At 33.3% G+C, this 17,254-nt stretch overlaps 1 protein-coding gene across 2 annotated transcripts; it reads right to left on the reverse strand.

The window, feature by feature from the left end:
• Positions 1 to 15,033: 15,033 nt before the first annotated feature.
• LOC144557590 (uncharacterized) lies at positions 15,034 to 16,598 on the reverse strand. 2 transcript variants are annotated; one of them, XM_078306186.1, is made up of 3 exons: positions 16,121 to 16,595; positions 15,591 to 15,668; positions 15,034 to 15,256 (listed from the first exon to the last, which is right to left on the reverse strand). In XM_078306186.1, the coding sequence occupies exons 1-3, from the start codon at positions 16,484 to 16,486 to the stop codon at positions 15,185 to 15,187; spliced, it is 516 nt and encodes a 171-aa protein (XP_078162312.1). In that variant the 5' UTR covers positions 16,487 to 16,595; the 3' UTR covers positions 15,034 to 15,184. The 2 variants fall into 2 exon arrangements, with proteins under 2 accessions (XP_078162312.1, XP_078162311.1); XM_078306185.1 differs by lacking the exon at positions 15,034 to 15,256 and adding an exon at positions 15,302 to 15,347 and having other exon boundaries at positions 15,517 to 15,668; positions 16,121 to 16,598.
• Positions 16,599 to 17,254: the final 656 nt, after the last annotated feature.

The raw sequence follows: 17,254 nt of genomic DNA on the forward strand, positions 1-17,254 counted from the left end.
TGATGATGTTTGCAACATTATATGGAAAGGTAAAAGGCTGGTTGCAACCCTAATACAACACTCCAATTGAAGGTGTTTGTTGCACTCTAGTAGTTTATTCATATGGCAAGAGAACGGGGTTGTTGCAACCCTAATACAACACTCTAATTGAATGTGTTTGCAGCACTCTAGTAGTGACTCCATAGGAAAAGAGAAGAGGATAATTGCCATCCTGATACAACACTCTAATAGAAGGTGTTTGCAACATTCTAGTAGTGTATTCAAATGGCTAGAGAGAAGGGTAGTTGCAACCCTAATACAACACTCCAATTGAAGGTCTTTGTAGCACTCTAATAGTGTCTCCATATGACAAGAGAAGATGGTAGTTGCAGCCCTAATACAACACTCCAATTGAAGGTCTATGCAACACTCTAGTAGCTTCTCCATATGACTAAAGAAGAGGGTAGTTGAAACCCTTGTTGTTCGCACAAAAGCGTGCACACAAAGTTTCAGGTACAGCGAGCTGTACCCTTTTAAACCGTGATTTAGCTTTTGAATTATGTTGCAAGTGCACAACTTTTGTTCAAGAGTATAATCAGGTATCGATCCTCAGGGACGGTTTAGTTCAACTCTGAACCTTTGCTTGTCTCAGTTAGGTACTAGATTTCTAGAAAAAATTGATTTGATTTGTTTAAATTCCTAAATTCAATAACATAAAAGGAAAGCAATTAAACGTTTGGTTTTACTTTGATTTTAAAACGAAGTTTCCAGGGTTTCAGATTTCATCCTCAATTATGCCTCTAGATCCTCACGCGACTCGCGTGCTCTCGCACGCGACCCTAGTGACGCGACCCGCGTTGTCATCGAGTGAATGCAACATTGAATCTGTTTCTGAGTTATTCACTTGTGTAAGGATCTGTTGACCGTACCTAATCTTCCTAAACCTCAACTCTCGTTTATTGGCTTAATGAACCTGGTAAGGAGTTGCAATTTCACCTTCTTAGATCTACAACCTCAAACTCTCGTTTACAGGTGTTCAACCTAAGTCAATTGTCTGGTTTGCTGAAGGCATCCACTATCTCTCAATAGATGGAAATTTCACCTCTCGGTTCAATTGATCTAACTATTCAGATCTAAGATCTACCTCAAATACTTGATCAAATTGCAAGAAATATCAAGGTCAAAATACTAGAAGAGATTCAAGAATCATTCAACAGTAGACATCAAGATTCATTCACACAATCAAAATCAAGCATTGGAAGAGTAATACTCAAACAATCAAACAAAAGAAAAGCTCAAATTCAAATTCAATGCATACAAACAGAATCTCAGACTACATCAACCCTAGAAACAAGATAGATCTACTCAAGCATGATAAAGAAAGAGATAAGAGAAGAAATCATGAAAAATCGAAGGAGGAATTGGATCTAAGAAGAATCTTCCAATCTTCACTCCTCAGCTCCTCCTCTTTCTTGAACGACACTCCAAAGGCCATGAGATTTGAATTCTTCAATTTCTGAACTCCCCCCTCCAGTGGCAGAGGGTGGTCTATTTATAGCTTTCCCAAAACGAATACTTCAAATTTGGGCCTTTACTGGGCTTCATTGGGCTTCGTTGTCTGCTCTGGACGCGAGTCGTGTCACCAGTGATAAGACCCGCATCAAAGTTTGTCTGATGCGCCTCGCGTCTGTGGTAATGTCAGGGCGTGATGCTACCAGCGTCAGGTCTGATGCCACCAGCGTCAGGTCTGATGCCACCAGCGTCAGGTCTGACGCTACCCGCATCGGCTCTGACTCTACCCGCATCGGCTCTGACTCTACCCGCATCGGCTCGAACGCTACCCTCATCGGCTCTGACGCTACCCGCATCGGAGTCTCAGAATGTCAGTAACTTCCTTGATTTCGCCAGTTTTTTGCAAAATAAGAATGAAAGCGTAGTAGTACCACATTCTATAGATATTCAATGTAATAGACGCTATTTGATGGTTTAAAATGCAGATTTTGGTACGGGAATTGGTTAGAACAATAGATCAAATATGGTGATATCACTTGTACAACACTCCAATTGAAGGTGTTCAGAATACTCTAGTTGTGTATTCATAAGGCTAGATAAGAGGGTAGTTGCAATTCTAATACAAAACTGCAATTGAAGGTGTTTGCAGCACTTTAATAATGTCATCATATGGTAAGAGATAAGGATAGTTGCAACACTCCAATTAAATTTTATTTATTTATTGAAATAATGGACTTAGTTAAATTTTTCAAGATTTTAAATACAAAATTCATCCAATTGACAATTTATTTTATTAATACAATTTTAAATTGTAAAATTCTATGAGTATAGAAACTTAAATTGAAACATCCACTTTCTTGATAATCTTGATCAAATACTTAATTGCAAAATTATCTTCTTATGAGAATAATTTAGTTTGATCAAATACACATTTCAATTATGAAATCTTCATTCTAATGACCAAACTTCAATTAAAAATTGAGTATATGACTTCATTAAACATATTATACATTAATTTTAATATTTTGTCTATTTAAGAGGACAATTTTTTTATCGTAAATAATAATTCAATATTTTCATATTAAGAAGAATAAAATGATCAAATAATTTCTAAATAATCAATATTTTGAATTAAATACTATAATTTCAACAATTTCATGACTACAAGAGTAAAATTTACATATTTTGCAATTTATACAATTTAAAATTATAATTTAGTGTAAATATGCGTGCTTTAATTGCAATATCTTATTTTTATGGCTTAATTAATAATTTTCTAAAATTAAGGGGGAGTGCATGAATTGAAGGGGAGCCATCTCTTCGTTTGAGCATAATTATGTGATGTTTCGTTCCTTTGGACATTTTCAAAGAGGGGGAGAGATATTAAAAGTTCATGCTATATTGGTAATCTATAACACCACGTACACAACACGAGAAAAAGGAAAAAAAATTCTAAAATTCTAAATTTTTTGAATTTTATGGGAATAACCAATTTATGCACTTAGTTGATATATATGTTTTACAAATCGTCAAAAGGAGGAGATTGTTGGATTGTACCATAATCTATTTGTCTGTTTGACTAGATTTGCAAAACATATATTTGTTAAATTCTACAGTTTTCTTGTCTTGAGATATTGTCCAGGTTCATGTCTACAGATATTGCAATATACACATCAAGAATGGATGAACAATTGTTATATTTATCGAGGATACAATCATGAAGCACTTGGCATTGGACACAGAAGCATCACATCAAGATTAAGATTATAAATCAGTAATATTGCTAAAATATGCTTGAGAATGTGTTAAGGCCAACTATTGCAATGGTTCAGGAACCGTTGAAATGGATAAAATCAAAACCCTCAACCGTGCAACGAAACAAATCGATCTCTACCGTTTCACAACGGATAAAATTGGATGTCACCTCCAAATTTATAGAGAACTAGCGTTATGCACACTTTACCACTGTTATGCATCCGTGGCAACAATTAACCACCCGTTGGGGTTCATGGCAGCCATACCCAATGTAAGTTGATGATAAGCCGAAATTGTATATATTGAAACCTAGGGTTTGTTATGTAAATTAAGCCAATTTTTGATTAAATTAGGTTTGATTAGGTTAGAAATGTCCAAAAGTTCAAGTTACTTCCCTAGTTATGTTTATTTTGCAGGTAATCAAGTGCTTGGAGCTTAATGGAGCAAAACGGGTGATCTGTAGCAAGTCAACACGAAATTTGGAGCATCTTTCACATTTATTGCGGACCGAAATGAAGTTATTGCGGGCCGCAACATTATCAGACAAAGCCAGCTTCCAGACAGCATTTTCCGAACTTTTATTGCGGCCCGCAAGGACCTTTATTGCAGACCGCAATGACCTCTCCAGATTTTTCTGCGCAGTCTGTTAACTGCCTCCATTCATTGCGGCCCGCAATTAGGTCGGTTCAGAGCCCGAATTTGCTATTTTTAGTTAGTTATTTCTAGGTTTTACAAGGGGTTATAAAAGGGAACCTGTAGAACAGATTAAGGACGTTTTTTAGAGAGAATTTCTAGTGATTAAACAAGGAAAAGCAAGGAAAAGCAAGAAGAGAGAAGAAGGAAGAAGAGATCATTGATCAATCGGTTTTATTAATTTCTTTCCTTTGGAACTCTTTTATTCTTTCGATTTCATTTGTGTCTTAGCCATGACTGGCTAAGGGCTTTTTTAGGGTTGATTGGGGTTGTACTTGAAACTTTTGTTATGATTTAGTTGGTTTTGTTTCATATATTCTTGTTCTTTGTTATGATATATTATTTATTTTAATTGATTGTGAAGACTTAATCGAAATCACATGAAACCCTAGGATTTGGTATTTGCAATTGAGAAATTGAATATTAGGTCCAGACCATAAGGAATAGGATATTTGATAGGCTAAGTACCGAGAGGTGGCGCTTGTCTTATACGGGCTTCACCTAATAGTTTAGAAAATTGTGCCAAGTACCGAGAGGTGAAAGATAGTTTTTTAGATCAATTGGGACAGTGAGAACTTAATGACTTTAGATTAGAGTAGCCAAGTACCGAGAGGTGACGTTTATTCTAATTGAAAGATGGTATTAATATAGAGATATCACTTTGTACCTACAACACCCAACTGTGCCTTCATAAATATAAGAACAAAATTTACAAACCAATTAGTCGTAACACTAGTGGATAGGAACCCTAAGAAACCCTAATTTCTCATACTTGTTAAAAATCAGATTTTGCTTTAAGACTTCAGTTTAATTCATTTTAATCGAAACCAAACCAACCTTTGAACAAACAAAAATCTTTTTATTTTCTTTTACTAAATTAAATTGTTATGTTAGATTTGATATTCCAACTTGTCCCTGTGGAGACGATCCCTAAGTACTACTCGACAAGGTTGTACACTTGCAACCGAATTGAGCGTAAATTAGGATTTATTACTTGTATTGTAAAAATCTGCATCAGTTGACTAACCATTATAATAGTTAAGACCATATTACTTCATTTTGCCCAGTTTTCTATAAATAGAAGCAAAATGAAGGTTTGCATTGCCGCCCCCAACTGCAAAATACTAATTTTCAGATCTAGAAAAAGTCATTGTTGCTTGTGCACTCCAACTTCAATATTCAAACTCAATCTCAAGAATATTCAATCAATACTCGATCTCTCTGTAAGATTTAGAGTAATCATGCGTGATCAACCTTCTCATCCATTTGCTAGAGCCTTTGTTGCTCGCCTTTGAGCCTTCATTACTCACTTTGTTCAACCTTGAGCCTTTAGTTCTCGTGAGCATTCATGCTCGAGCCGTATGATTTTTCAAAAGCTTTGTAAGGGCTTACTGGTTCTACCATGTACTCCTTTCTCATTGGGTAAAAAAGACGCATCATCTCAAAGGTCGCAGGCCCCAGAGATGTAGACGTTAGTGTCGAACTACGTAAACAAGACTCGTGTCAAGTGTCTCTAAACTCTACTATTTATTTTCATATATTTGTTTAGATTAAATTTATTATAGTTTTCTCCAAGAATAACTTATAAACATGTTAGATAAAAGTAACTTATTTTAAAATTTAAAAAGACCCTCTTCACCCCCCCCCCCCCCCCCCCCCCAAGTGCCTTTAGGACTAACAATCCCCATGGTAAGGCAAGACAATGCAACATTCGTCTGCAAATGCCGAGACTCCCATGTATACTTTTGTTGATCTGATTATTGGCTTCTTCAGATAAAATCTCCCCCAATAGTCTAGTATTTTTATTCTCTTTTTTCTGATGCGGTTAATCTAATAATACTAATTGTCATGTGTGACCATCACAGTGGCGATCTAGAATAACAAGCAAAACTGAGGGAGATTGAACTTAAAGCGCAAATGATATCAAACGACAACAGACTAAACAATGATCAAACACAAAATATATACCAAAACATCATGAGGAACAAGGTTTATATCATAGCCTTAAGAAAATATGTTCAGCTGCGGAACGACATGTTTACACTCCTCTCAACTAAACTATAAAAAAAAATATAAAGTAAATCTAAGATATCGTCTTCTTCAGTCTAGATGGGTATTTATAGGAGTAAGGCGCTGGCAATGAGTTGGAGTCCAATGGAGATCTGGATACAGTTGTCAATGAGGTGATATGGACCATACCCATACAGTGTCGCCGCTGGATTTGGCTATCTCCTGGTTCGTAATGGGCTTGACCCCGTATTGGTTGATACGGTCCATAACAGAGCCTTAGAACCGATGTTGCGTTTTTCCTATCGACCCGATTCTTGCTCCATATGATGTAAAATACCCCAAAAACATTATTCTTGAATCAAAAATATATTCGAACAATAATTAGTGAATTCAATAGTAAATTAAATATAAAGGTGAGAAATAAGACAAAATATTATGTAATTTTGTCACAAATTATATATGATGTAATATGTTACTTCAAATATTTAGCTTAAATGGTGTAAAGTGCATAACAGCAATTATTCCCTCTGCAGCTTGTATTTGGTAAAAGCTGTCACATCTCTATTTGTAAGTGCAATGTATCCCTTTAATTGGCTTTTGAGAAAAGGGGAGGTAGTACAATTGGGGTAAAGATTTTAACAGAGAAGTTTTGGCTTCATGCAGCGGACAGACTATCCAACCACAAAGAGTTGCATATGGTTACTGTGCTGCATGAAGCCAAAACTGCTCTGTCAAAATCTTTATCCCACAATTAGCTAGGAAAAAGTCGTAGAGTTGTTGTACCCAAAGGTCGAGAGTTCGATTTCCCCTCACGACTTCACAGCTTCTGCGAAGATTTTTAAAAAAATTAGAAACGAAAAATAAAATAAGAAACTATTATAGAAACCGTATGACCAAAACGGTACTACCGCCTATGGCAATTTGCAAACAAAGGATAGGATTGTTTATCATTGGAGCTGTATAAAATTTAGCATAAATATATCTTGATGTCAGCAAGGATATGATCATTACTCAAGTTTTAAGAAAATATAATTGGTTGTTCAAAGATCGTTAGTACAGCAAGATATGATTATCTATCAATGCCAGCGACCGTATGAAATTTGACACGGATGTACCTTGATGTCAGCAATTTAAGTATATTAGTTGTAATGCCTAAAATATGTACTAGTCTAATTGACCTTTCTCAAAAAAAAGTTGGAGTCAACTGTAAAATTGAAGGTGATCTACACATCCATTTTGTACTCATGAAGAGTTTAAGCTCGCCATAACTTAAACTAAATTGATAATCAATAATTGTGAAATAAGTTATTTTCCATACTTGATAATCAAAATATGATCAGCTTTGTTTAATTAGGTATTATTAGTATTTTTTTAATAGATCCATAAAATTGTAGGAATTAATCTTTCCGATAAAAACCGTATCATGAATAATTTGTCAGATCTACCTGTTAATATTATCTAGGATGGATTTCTGAAGACATCAACAAAGGAAAGAAAAAGGAAAACTGAAGCATTTGTGTTTAATCGGACGTTCCAGATTGAAAGACAGATTTACCATTCATTCGAAAATAACAGCAAAAATAAAGGCCTTACTGATGAACTATTTTCCTCGCAGTCGCAGCAACAAATGCCGCATTTTAATTCCAAAAAAGGTACCAAGTTGACGGAGGATACAACCAAAAATATGTTTTTGTTTTGTACCAAGGACTGATTTGGGCAATTATTATATTGCCAAAGCATTTTTTTTTTTTTTTGAGATTGCAAATAAAGTATTATTATATGTATGAATTCTATACAATTTTTTTTAACAAAACTTTTAATTATTTTAAATTTGTAAATGGGAGGATTGTTAACGGGCTTTTTGATTTATGTGGTTATATCATTTTAGGTATTGGTTGGGTGGCACGAGAGATGCTTCAACCGAAGCACCTCCCTCGTGCGTTTCACGTTAACCCGAGAAAAATCTATAAAAATATTGCTCTTCCCAAGAAAATCAATAAAAGGAAGTAGCAAAATTTAGAGCTAACTAAAATCGGGCCACTTAAGGAATATTTGTCTATCCATATGTGCTGAATGTTGCTTAAAGTTAATACACACTCATTTAACTTTTTATGAATTTGTCTCTCCAAATGCACTTAAGAATGTTGTTCGAATTTAAAACATGCTCATTTAACTTTTTATGGATTCGTCTCTTTCATGTCAGAAATCCTGATTCGTCTCTACATACCCATTTGAATTCAATTTTGACAACATATACATATAATGATAAATAAAGTACACACGTGTTCAGATGAAAAACTCATGAGAACTAATTTTTGATTTAGTGGTAAATATGTGAGAGATTATATGTTTGAAACTTAGATAAATATTAAATAGTTGGATGGTTTTACTATCATTTTTTATTAAAAAAAAAACATAATAAAAAAACCTTATTTAAATTATTAATGGACGTCTAGTACTTTAATTGAAGGGTCAATATATTTTAATTTTATGGAAAAATAATGGAATATGTTTTAATAAATAGCATTGATGAGTAGTAAGTATAAGATTATGGATTAAATATAGTAATCTTATTTGAAAATATCAGTTTATTGTCATAAGACCAAAACGATCTAGATCCACTGTGCACTTCAGTTGAAACCAACCGGGTTTTAAATAAAAGAGGGACAATTCTTTGATCAAATTGTTAGTTGAAGAATTAAATTTATAATTGTTCAACATTAAAAGGACAGAAGGAAATCAGAGTTTTTATTCATATATTTATCTTATGTAATCAATTACGGTTAATAAAAATAGAGGCTTCATCTCTATTAATTTCTAAAAAAAAGGGGGTGGCGGGGAGCTAAATTTATAATTGTATAATATTAGAAGGACGGAACAAAATTGAAAACTTGAAACTACAAAAATTTGTTTTATTAGCATGGATAAAAATATAATTATTATTGAGATAAAGCTAACATAAATTATTATTTTTGAGTATATTACTATTATCGACAAAAATATTAATAAAAATACAAGCATTTTTATCTTCACGAATAAAATATATTTTTGTAACACGTAAATATCTGATCATAAATTGAAAGCACACAAGGGAAAATAGCCACGGATGATAACAGGTATGTCGAATTCACTTTGTCTCCAATTTTATCGAATTTATTTCAATGGTTATTTCAGTCGGATAATTCAGATTAGAAATAGTTTTATAAAGTCAGTCAAAACAATAGATAAGGGATAATTAGGCCTATTTGGCAGACCAATTCCTATTGGGCCTGTTCGGCAAGACATGGAATAAGAGAAGAAAAGAGAATTATAGAATTAGGAATTGACAACTCTTCTGCTCTATTCCACAAGTGTTCGGTGCACCATTAATAGGAATAGTTCCATTTTTTTTCATTAAAATATTATAATTGTAAGAAATGACCATTATAACCTTTTGTTGAGTTTTAACCACAGCACTATATCGTGTTGTACTTCTATTTAGCTTGAGGTAAATGATTATAATTTTAAAACAAAATGGAACAAATAAAAATGAAAGTGCATGGTGTAATTCTACAATAAATAGCAGCAAAAAATAGATGAATTGACACATGTAAAACAAATAACGTAATTTATTTACATGGAACAATGCATTAGAATATCTTAATTTATTTATCACAAGCAAAGAGTTTAATTGACAGATACTAAATTTTTAGTGTAGACTGATCTAGCACACAGAATGCTCCCCGAGCTATGCACACAGTGATGAATTTAAAAGCAAATTAGAGATGAAAGGTGAAAAGATATAAAGAGCAGCGAAATAAGTGAAAATTACCCTCTGGCACAATGTTCTGAAAACCAAATTAAAACCCTGAATACCATATCTCGGAAGCTCTAGTAAGCTTTAAATAAGATTTTAAGCCAATGCCGATTCATGAAGATAAAATACCAAGAAGCTTTTCAGTCTGATACCCAATAACCTCCTTGGATTTGCGATTTAAGTAGACCAAACTGTCAATGGAGATTTTAACAAACACATCCATAAAATGCAAAAGGGGAAGCTAAGATAGAAGAAGAAGACCTAGTAAGAGAGATCTCATTTGAAAGGTAAATTCGCATCTATCGAGCTTATAGTTTTCATTTATCAAATCTCCTGGCAGATTGTCGAAAAATTTGATCGGAGTAAAATGGAGAAAGTATTTGTTCCTCCTCTGGAACTGTGCAGGAAGAAGAAGTGGAGAGATGAGTGAATGAATATTAAATTAAAAAATGTGGGAGAAGGGGTTGCCACATCAGCGAAATAAGGGTAAAATGAGTCATTTTCAATCGCTATTCCGCTCTAATTCTTAATTCCAGCTCCTCCCTGGAATTGAAAAAGGTGGAAAAGTATCAATTCCCTATTCTAGCTCATTCCAGTTCTGTTCGGCTGAAATAAAACCTTAATTCCGTTCAATTCCTCTATTCTAATGCTGCCGAACAGGCCCATTGGGAATAAGTGAGAATCGGGACCAATTGGGATTTAAATCCCATAGTTGTTCGAATAGCTCATTTTTTCCCACTCTTTTTTATTTTTTTTTACATACATTTCCAAGACAATATAAATTTTTAAAATGTTCGACCCAATTAACTTTTTCCCATACAATCTCTCATCTCTCTCTTTCCTCTGTCTCTTCACGAGCTATTTTAATTAGAGTCAAACGTTCAAATTGGAGTTTTCTACTAAAAGTTATGATTGTTTAAAGTTTAAAAATAATGCATTGACGTTTCATTGGAAAACTTCAATTTTCATTGAAAAAAATCAATGACACACTGTTTTGTACCTTGATTAATCCCGACAGCAGTACGTCGATGTTTCAGTGCAAAATACGAATGTGACTTTTTGATATTTTATATCATATACCGATTCTACTCTAGAATTAACTATTTTCTAAAAAAAAATTATTCTTTGTATGCATTAAATGTAGAGAGATTAACCATTTGTCTTAAAAAAAAATAAACCTAAATGGGAACTATATAATTTAAAATGAATTTTCATCGAAAATGTAATAAATTGAGTAAATTTATGAGTTTTTAAACTTTAGAATTGCCGAGTTTTTTAAAAATACTCAAATTTATAAATATTTTATTATAAATAACCACATTTTTGTCCAAACCGTACAAATTATTTACGGTTTCAATTAAAAATTCAAACCGTAAATATTCCTTACGGTTTGAATTTTTTTTATTTAAAAATTCGGACCGTATATATTATTTACGGTTCGAATTTTTTTTTTTTTTGGTTTTTTTGGCCCAACTTTGCACCTCTGGTTAACATATCAAAACACCTTCAAAAATCATGACAATTTACCGACATGCATTCTTGACTTCATAGAATAAGACTATGAAGTTTCATACAAAATCTCAAAAAGATCGTGAGATATCGGCTCTCAAAAATTGCCCGAACTGCTGAAGGAGTGCTTCTGAGCCAAAATTTGCACCTCTGATTAATATATCAAAACACCTTCAAAAATCATGAAAATTTATCGGCATGCATTCTTGACTTCATAGAACAAGATTGTGAAATTTCATACAAAATCTCAAAACAGATCGTGAGATGTCGGCTCTCAAAAATTGCCCGAACTGCTAAAGGAGTGCTTCTGAGCCCAAATTTGCACCTCTGATTAACATATCAAAACACCTTCAAAAATCATGGAATGCAAGGTAGGCGATAGAAAACTAATTGGCCTTGTCGTCTACCTTCCATTTCATGATTTTTGAAGGTGTTTTGATATGTTAATCAGAGGTGCAAATTTGGGCTCAGAAGCACTCCTTCAGCAGTTCGGGCAATTTTTGAGAGTCGATATCTCACGATTTGTTTTGAGATTTTGTATGAAACTTCGCAGTCTTATTCTATGAAGTCAAGAATGCATGTCGGTAAATTTTCATGATTTTTGAAGGTGTTTTGATATCTTAATCCGAGGTGCAAATTTGAGCTCAGAAGCACTCCTTCAGCAGTTCGGGGAATTTTTGAGAGCCGATATCTCACGGTCTGTTTTGAGATTTTGTATGAAAATTCACAGTCTTATTCTATGAAGCCAAGAATGCATGTCGGTAAATTTTTATGATTTTTGAAAGTGTTTTGATATGTTAACCAGAGGTGCAAAGTTGGGCAAAAAAACCAAAAAAATAAAATAATAAATAAATAAAATAAATTCGAACCGTAAATAATATATACGGTCCGAATTTTTAAATCAAAAAAAAATTCAAACCGTAAGGAATATTTACGGTTTGAATTTTTAATTGAAACCGTAAATAATCTGTACGGTTTGGGCAAAAATAAAATTTTGACAAATGTGGTTATTTATAATAAAATATTTATAAATTTCGGTATTTTTAAAAAACTCGGTTAGAATTGTAAATATGATATTAAAAATTTTAAGGGGAAAATATGTGATTTTGATGATTTTGAAGGATATACGTGAAATTATCCCAATAAATCTTGTTATTGTGAGGCCCACGTCCAATAAAAAAATAGTGTTAAGATATTTCCCTAATTTTTTCTGACTCGATCCAGCAGAATGACAGAGCCGTATCCTCTGCATTAACTCAAAAAGGAATCTTTTCAGTTAATGAATTTCAACTGTCTGATTTTGAACGGAGCCAATCTGGCCACTGCTTAAGATATAGGAGTCCCTTCAATGTTAGTGCGGATCTAGTCTGCACGAATCTTAAAAGAGATCGGATGGTCAGGATTCATCAACTCAAAAGATTCCTTTTGAGTTAATGCAGAGGATACGAAGTCGCAGAATGACTTGATACCCACGGTTTTCCTCAAAAAAAAAAAAAGAATGACTTGATAAATCAGGTGAGCCGATGGCACATGGACATGGTGAGTAATTCAATTTTTAGAGGGGTAAGGCTTCCGTTTCTGTACACCGAGTCTTTACAAGATGAAGAAAGTAGTGACACTTTTGGTGGGGATCGTATCCTTTCCCATTTGTGCGCGCAGCCTGACATTAGCCAGTCTTTTTACACGCCAATCCAAAATGAAGTAATATACGGAGATAGATAATTCAAATTAATATGTCTTTATGTCACGTCATGACTAACTAGATTTTTATATTATATAACTGATACAACAATTTGCATTTACGTGCCGTGATTTTTGTTGAACAATATACACGTAGAAACTCAATTCTAAAATCTATTAAATTTATTTCAAATAATGAATCCAATTCGTTGCAATTCTTCTATCTCATGAGTTATGTATCTATATGTGAAAAATTTTAAGTTTCAAATTAATTTAGTATAAAGTCAAATAATTAAACTTAGAAAGTTTATAAATTAATTTTAATACATTCATTTTTTGAATATTTTTTGATCACTTGACTATATATAAAATTAATTTACGATTTAAAAATTTTTACATATAGACACATCACTCGTAAGATAGAAGTATTTCAACGGTTTGAATTCATCGTTTGAAACCAATCCGATAAGTTTTGGAGTTGAGTTCGCAAAAGAATTTGGTGAACTTAGGAACACTCTAGTTCTACTCTACATACATATATATAGAGAGAGATTAACTAATATCAAAACGTTTATTCCTAGGTTATAGAACAAATGCTTTGATTTTTATATTTTCAAAGTCCAAATTATCGATTCAAACCGTTAAACATTCAATCTATATTAAAATGTGCTTGTAGACCAATTATATTTTTTTTGAATTTTTTTATTATTTATTAATTAAGCCAGGTTTAAAATCGTTGTTTTCAATAATTCAGAATATTTTTACTGTTTATTAAAATCAGCTAAATTGACTTAATAAATAGTAAAAAAAATTAAAAAAATGTAAAATTTGGTGTACAATCACATTTTAATATAAATATCACATCTAATGATTTGGATCAACCGTTTGAACTTTAAAAATTGGGAAAAATAATTGGTTGCACCACGACTCCAGAACAAACGTTTTGATATTAGCTTCTCTCTCTTTCAACCAAAATGAAGTTTTTTTTTTTTTTTTTTTTTGCCAAATCTCATTTTTCTTCGAATTTTTTTTTCTCCTATAAGTTTGGATTAACCAAAATATAAGATTATTAGACAAATTGAACGAATTGCGAGAAAGTTCGTGCATAGCTCTTCTCTAAAATGCACTCCACAAACACCGTAAATAAAGATGCAAACACTGTCTGTCTGTCCACCTGTGATAGCATAATAAGAAGAGCGTTGGAAAGCAAGTTTATAGTGCAATCCAGCTTCCTCCGCTGTTTCTCTTTAAATAACTTACACAGCTTTTTTTTAAACATATTTCGCCTTTTACATGATGGACACACCTTTACGAGAGCATCCACAGAGAATAACTTCAGTTGATCAAATGACTCGAAAACCTTCATTTTTAGTATACAATTAAGTTTTACTAAAATCATGTACAAATATAATTATTTGATATATAGCCTTAATTTTTGAAAAATCAACAGTCGAACCCGGTTTGACTTATCGATCCAATCATTGAACTATTAATCCGAAACTTACCGAGTTAATAATATCCGGTTCAATTTTGATAACACTGAAAAATTACTTCACAGCTGATAGCTTCTATCAGTATTTTCAAAAAAAGAAATATTACTTCCGAACGTTTTCTAACAAGATTTTTTTTTAAACAGTAAACCATGCTCTCTAAAATGGTCTATTATCTGCCTGGACCATCAAGCAGTTACAAACACTATTTCAGTACAAAAAACTATTCAGCACTTAACCTATTTGGCACCGAAACGTTATTCACATTTTGTGGTATATTTTATGTTTAAAATTTGTGAAATATTTCGGTACCGAATACGTTATTTGGTGAAAAAGAACAATTCGGTACTTAAAATTAAAAAAATAAAATAAAAAATAACAACATGTTAGAAAATTACTGGGTTCCCTAAAAATTACAACATTAATGCATCATGTACTACCACGCTTGAAAGCTCCATGTCACCAGTCACCACTGAGAGCTCCAACTCCCAAGACAATCGGCAAACCACAAAAAAAAAAAAGAAAAAAAAAACATTTTCATGACAGAGGGGGACCCCTATCAAGAACAGGACAGTGGGGGCCACATGTCTCCCCAGCCTTGTGGCCACGTAGTCCAATGACTACCTGATACTTGATAGCCCCTTTTTTGGTATTGTAAAGAGGTGAGGACCTTCCATTTTTGTGCAAACATGACCAGGAACAAAAAGGAAGGTCACATAGAATAAATATAGCACATGAGCCCTTCTACTTTCTCCTATTTTTAGAACTCTGACGAAGTCGTCCTCCGCAGTTTCTTTGAAGATACACTGGCAGCAGCTATTGCAAATTTTAACTAAATACAAAACACATAAAAGGCTATCATTAAATATATATATCTGATCGCTTGATTTGTTTAAAATCACCGTATTCACAAAATAATAACACTTGATTACTTTTGCATAAAGTCCCATAAAGTTCTAAAATCGCGTGAAAATTAAGTTAGATCGTGACAAAAAAAGTACAATGATTAAAAGAGAAGGATATTTTGTATTCTAAGCAGTAGTCAGTAGAACTAGAACCGTCCGGAAAGGGTGTTTAAGGAAAGACCAAAACATAGAGGGTAAAACAACAAAATACAAAATTTTCATGGTTTTATAGGGTACAAGTGAAAAAGGTGGAATAGTTACCTCTCTACATTTTTGCTTCAGCTTCAGATTTTCTTCCTCTAGCCTTGTCACCTCCACTTGTAGCTCATTCATCAGAGCCTATAATATAATATAATATAATATAATATAATATACTTTACTTAGGGGTTCTAGAGACTGGATCAAGATGAATTTGAACCTAATTTTTATTCATATCCTAGCTTTATTTTCTATTTGTGTGAGGGTTTCGATTATTTTTATTTACTGAGCCTCTGTTCGACTGCTGCAACGAAGTTACTGTTCACGTGGGAAGAAAAAAATTAAATCAGACTGAATTTTTTTTTCCCACATGAACAGTATAATTTAGTTCAAAAGTTATCCATACCCTTTTTCTTTCCCTTTCCTCTCTTACCGCCGAACAGGCCTTAATTTGTAGAAGCAAAGGTGTTGACTTATACTACCGAAACAAGAAAGGTATAAACAGAGGCAACCAACCAAAACCATTATACATTTTTTGCTCAATCCAAAGAGAAAGAAATTTGAAGAACAGTTGAGACTAGATGAAAATAAACCTGTTTCCTAGCTCGAGATCTTGTCGCCGATTCTCGATTCTTCATCAGACGCCTCTTTCGAGGATCAGCGCTCTTGTCAGAGTCGCCGCCATCGGCCAGCTGCTGTTCCAAAGCTCTCTTGCTCGCAAAGTAGTTAGGTCCTCCCACTGGCGTGTGGGCCCCACCAATCGAACTCAGGAGATGGAAATAAGAGCTGGAGAAGGTGGAGGTACTCTCCTCTTCATTCTGATCAGGAATTTGGGGAGAGCTGAGAGAGAGAGAAGTGGAGGGGCTTTGAATTGGAATAGGAATAGGAATAGGGATAGGGATTTGGAATTGGTAATTTGTTAGCGCTATAGTGTCTCTTTCGCTCCCTTGGATAATCATCGCTTTTAATTTCTTGTATTCCTTTTTTGGTTTTGTTTCTATTGCTGTGATAGTGGAAAGGTAGCGCGGTGGGGAAGATGGAAGAGGGTAAGATATAGACGAGGTGGAGAGGGTACAGTTTGATTGGTTCTTTAGGTATTCTGATATAGTTATTTTTTAGTTGTTTTTTTGTGTCAAGTATTATCTTGGCGACTTGACCTTTGGTTTATAACTTTCATGTTTTTTAATAAGAATGCTTTCCTCAGCTGTCTTTTTCTGGGCCCTATAGCATGGTAAAATATAGTCGGACAGTTTGATTTTTTTTTTATCGCTCTCTCTCTCTCTCTCTTTCTCTGATATTTTTTCTTAGAAAAGAATCACAGCCAACATCTGCTTTCCAAAGAATTTACAAAACCATGCCGAGAACCATGTAATATGCATATTACGGGTATTACGGAATTCATACTTAATATTTAAACTTTAACTAATTGACCTGATGAACTGCTAAATTTTTTTTTGGAGATAAAAAGTTGTATTTTTTTCTTGAATTTTTACTATCTTTTAGATAGGTAGAAAATTACTTTACCTAAAAAGTCTCACTATTTAAAAGTAACAAAAAACTTCTAAAAATAAAATTCGATCTCTATGTTCAATTTAATGGGAACATGTTTAATAGTTTAATCAGTTGTTTGAATTTTGAAAATAAAGATGTAGATTCATAGGATGAATTGATCCGTAATATTCATATTGCTATATCATCACTCGTCATATTTGTTTAATAATTGTGTT

This window comes from Carex rostrata, chromosome 7 (genome assembly GCF_964058835.1).
Source record: "Carex rostrata chromosome 7, lpCarRost1.2, whole genome shotgun sequence".
Taxonomy (NCBI): domain Eukaryota; kingdom Viridiplantae; phylum Streptophyta; class Magnoliopsida; order Poales; family Cyperaceae; genus Carex; species Carex rostrata.

Bases quoted from the DNA above. Each gene is read 5' to 3' on its own strand.
- LOC144557590 (XM_078306185.1), bottom strand. From the start codon at position 16,486: ATGATTATCCAAGGGAGCGAAAGAGACACTATAGCGCTAACAAATTAC. The intron at 15,669-16,120 runs GTTTATTTTCAT...ATTATATTATAG, and splicing joins GATCTCGAGCTAGGAAACAG to GCTCTGATGAATGAGCTACA.